Consider the following 1,519-nt stretch of genomic DNA (forward strand, 5'->3'; position numbering starts at 1 on the left):
TTAAATTCACCTATTATCATTACGCATAGACCTTGATTGCAAGATGACCCCAAATAGGATGGATGATTTCATCACACCAGCTTATCTTGTTCCTCGTGCGGTCATCCGGCTGATCAAGGCTGTTATATCTAGCAAATATCATAGATGGGGAATCCGCGCTTTAATCAAACAAAGCATGAGATACATAGTAATCTTAGCTTCCTGAGGCCGAGGCTGTTGAGGAGAGGGCTTATATATATAGATAGAACAAGAAGTACTTCAATTTCACGGCAAGAAGCAACTAATGATCTTCTTGCAACAGTGAGTAATAATTATGTTTATACAAGCTGGTCCGACATAAGCAAAAATCACGAAGCTCATCTATGCTCCTACAGGTCCTAAAGTAGCACAAGCTACATTCATTAAAGTCTACCACCTAGAAACAGTGGCTGTCCATAAGCAAAAGAGATCACTCAAACAGTTGAGCCTCCAGTTTGATGCAACATTGCGTCAATTTCATCACCATCCTCCATCTCCAGCTAAAGCAAGGAAGAAAAATTGTTAGAAAACAAGAAAGTTAATCGTACGAGTATAAAGCACAAGAGCAAACAAACATGAGATTTTCATGTCCTATTTGCTCCTTCCTTTGATTTATTAGTGTGCGAACCATGATCCGAGAGAGTATGACAGAGGGAGAGAGATACCTCATCTGGAGTCTGCTCTGCTCGGAGACGACGACCATCAAACAAGAATGCAATTGAGTTGAAATCCACCGACTGCCGGTCACAATATGCATTCATCAGCTTCTTTAGCTGGGTGCTTCTTTTGATCCTAAAGAAGACTTCATTCCCATCCTGCAACCAATAAAAGAACCAAATCTGTAATTCTCTCACTATTATCCTATTTGTTATAGCAGTTAAGAGGGCACTTCTATTTCATGGGCAGCACATCACCATAATGATGAGAAGGAAATAGAATATCCACTATAGATTGTTTAATCAGCTGCACATTGGGATCAACCACGCATGATATCATGTTTCTCTATCCAAGAGGCAAATTTAGCATTTTGAAATCAATCACCCGGGATATCACAGTTCTCAATAATATTTTATCAGCAAGCAAACAAAGCACAAGCTGAAGCGAAAGGAGAAAGTAGGTTTCAAATCCGGGGTATTTGACACAGATGACGCCATATAGCATATACAGCACAAACAATCATCTCCCACTCCCAGGTGGACCTACTTGCTATGACATCATACAGATAATTTAACATGGTAACACAGATACAACTAATGGAAGATGTCTAGCCACCAATTGATGCTGGAAATTTATGCAAGCACAACCAAAGTTTACAACTGATGATTATTTCATCACGCTGTAGTGATCCTTCACAAACAGCATCTATTAAGCTTAGACCTGGTATCATGGTTTAATACAGAAGAAACGGGTATGCAGTCAAAACTTAACAACCCAATATCACAAGTACAGAAAGCAAAGTGATGCCTTTACCATTTATAACCCCGAAACCCAACAACCCCCC

At 39.8% G+C, this 1,519-nt stretch overlaps 1 protein-coding gene across 2 annotated transcripts in view; it reads right to left on the minus strand.

Moving 5' to 3' along the window:
* The window catches only part of LOC109229299 (small ubiquitin-related modifier 2), a 4,107-nt gene continuing 2,802 nt past the window's right edge, over window positions 215–1,519 (minus strand). For both annotated transcript variants that reach the window (XM_019394693.1, XM_019394694.1), the window contains 2 exons: window positions 684–833; window positions 215–518 (listed from right to left, as the gene is read on the minus strand). In XM_019394693.1, the coding sequence (XP_019250238.1) occupies window positions 453–518; window positions 684–833 (216 nt within the window). In that variant the 3' untranslated portion in view covers window positions 215–452. The remainder of the gene's footprint in view (window positions 519–683; window positions 834–1,519) is intronic.

Source organism: Nicotiana attenuata, chromosome 7 (genome assembly GCF_001879085.1).
Source record: "Nicotiana attenuata strain UT chromosome 7, NIATTr2, whole genome shotgun sequence".
NCBI lineage: Eukaryota > Viridiplantae > Streptophyta > Magnoliopsida > Solanales > Solanaceae > Nicotiana > Nicotiana attenuata.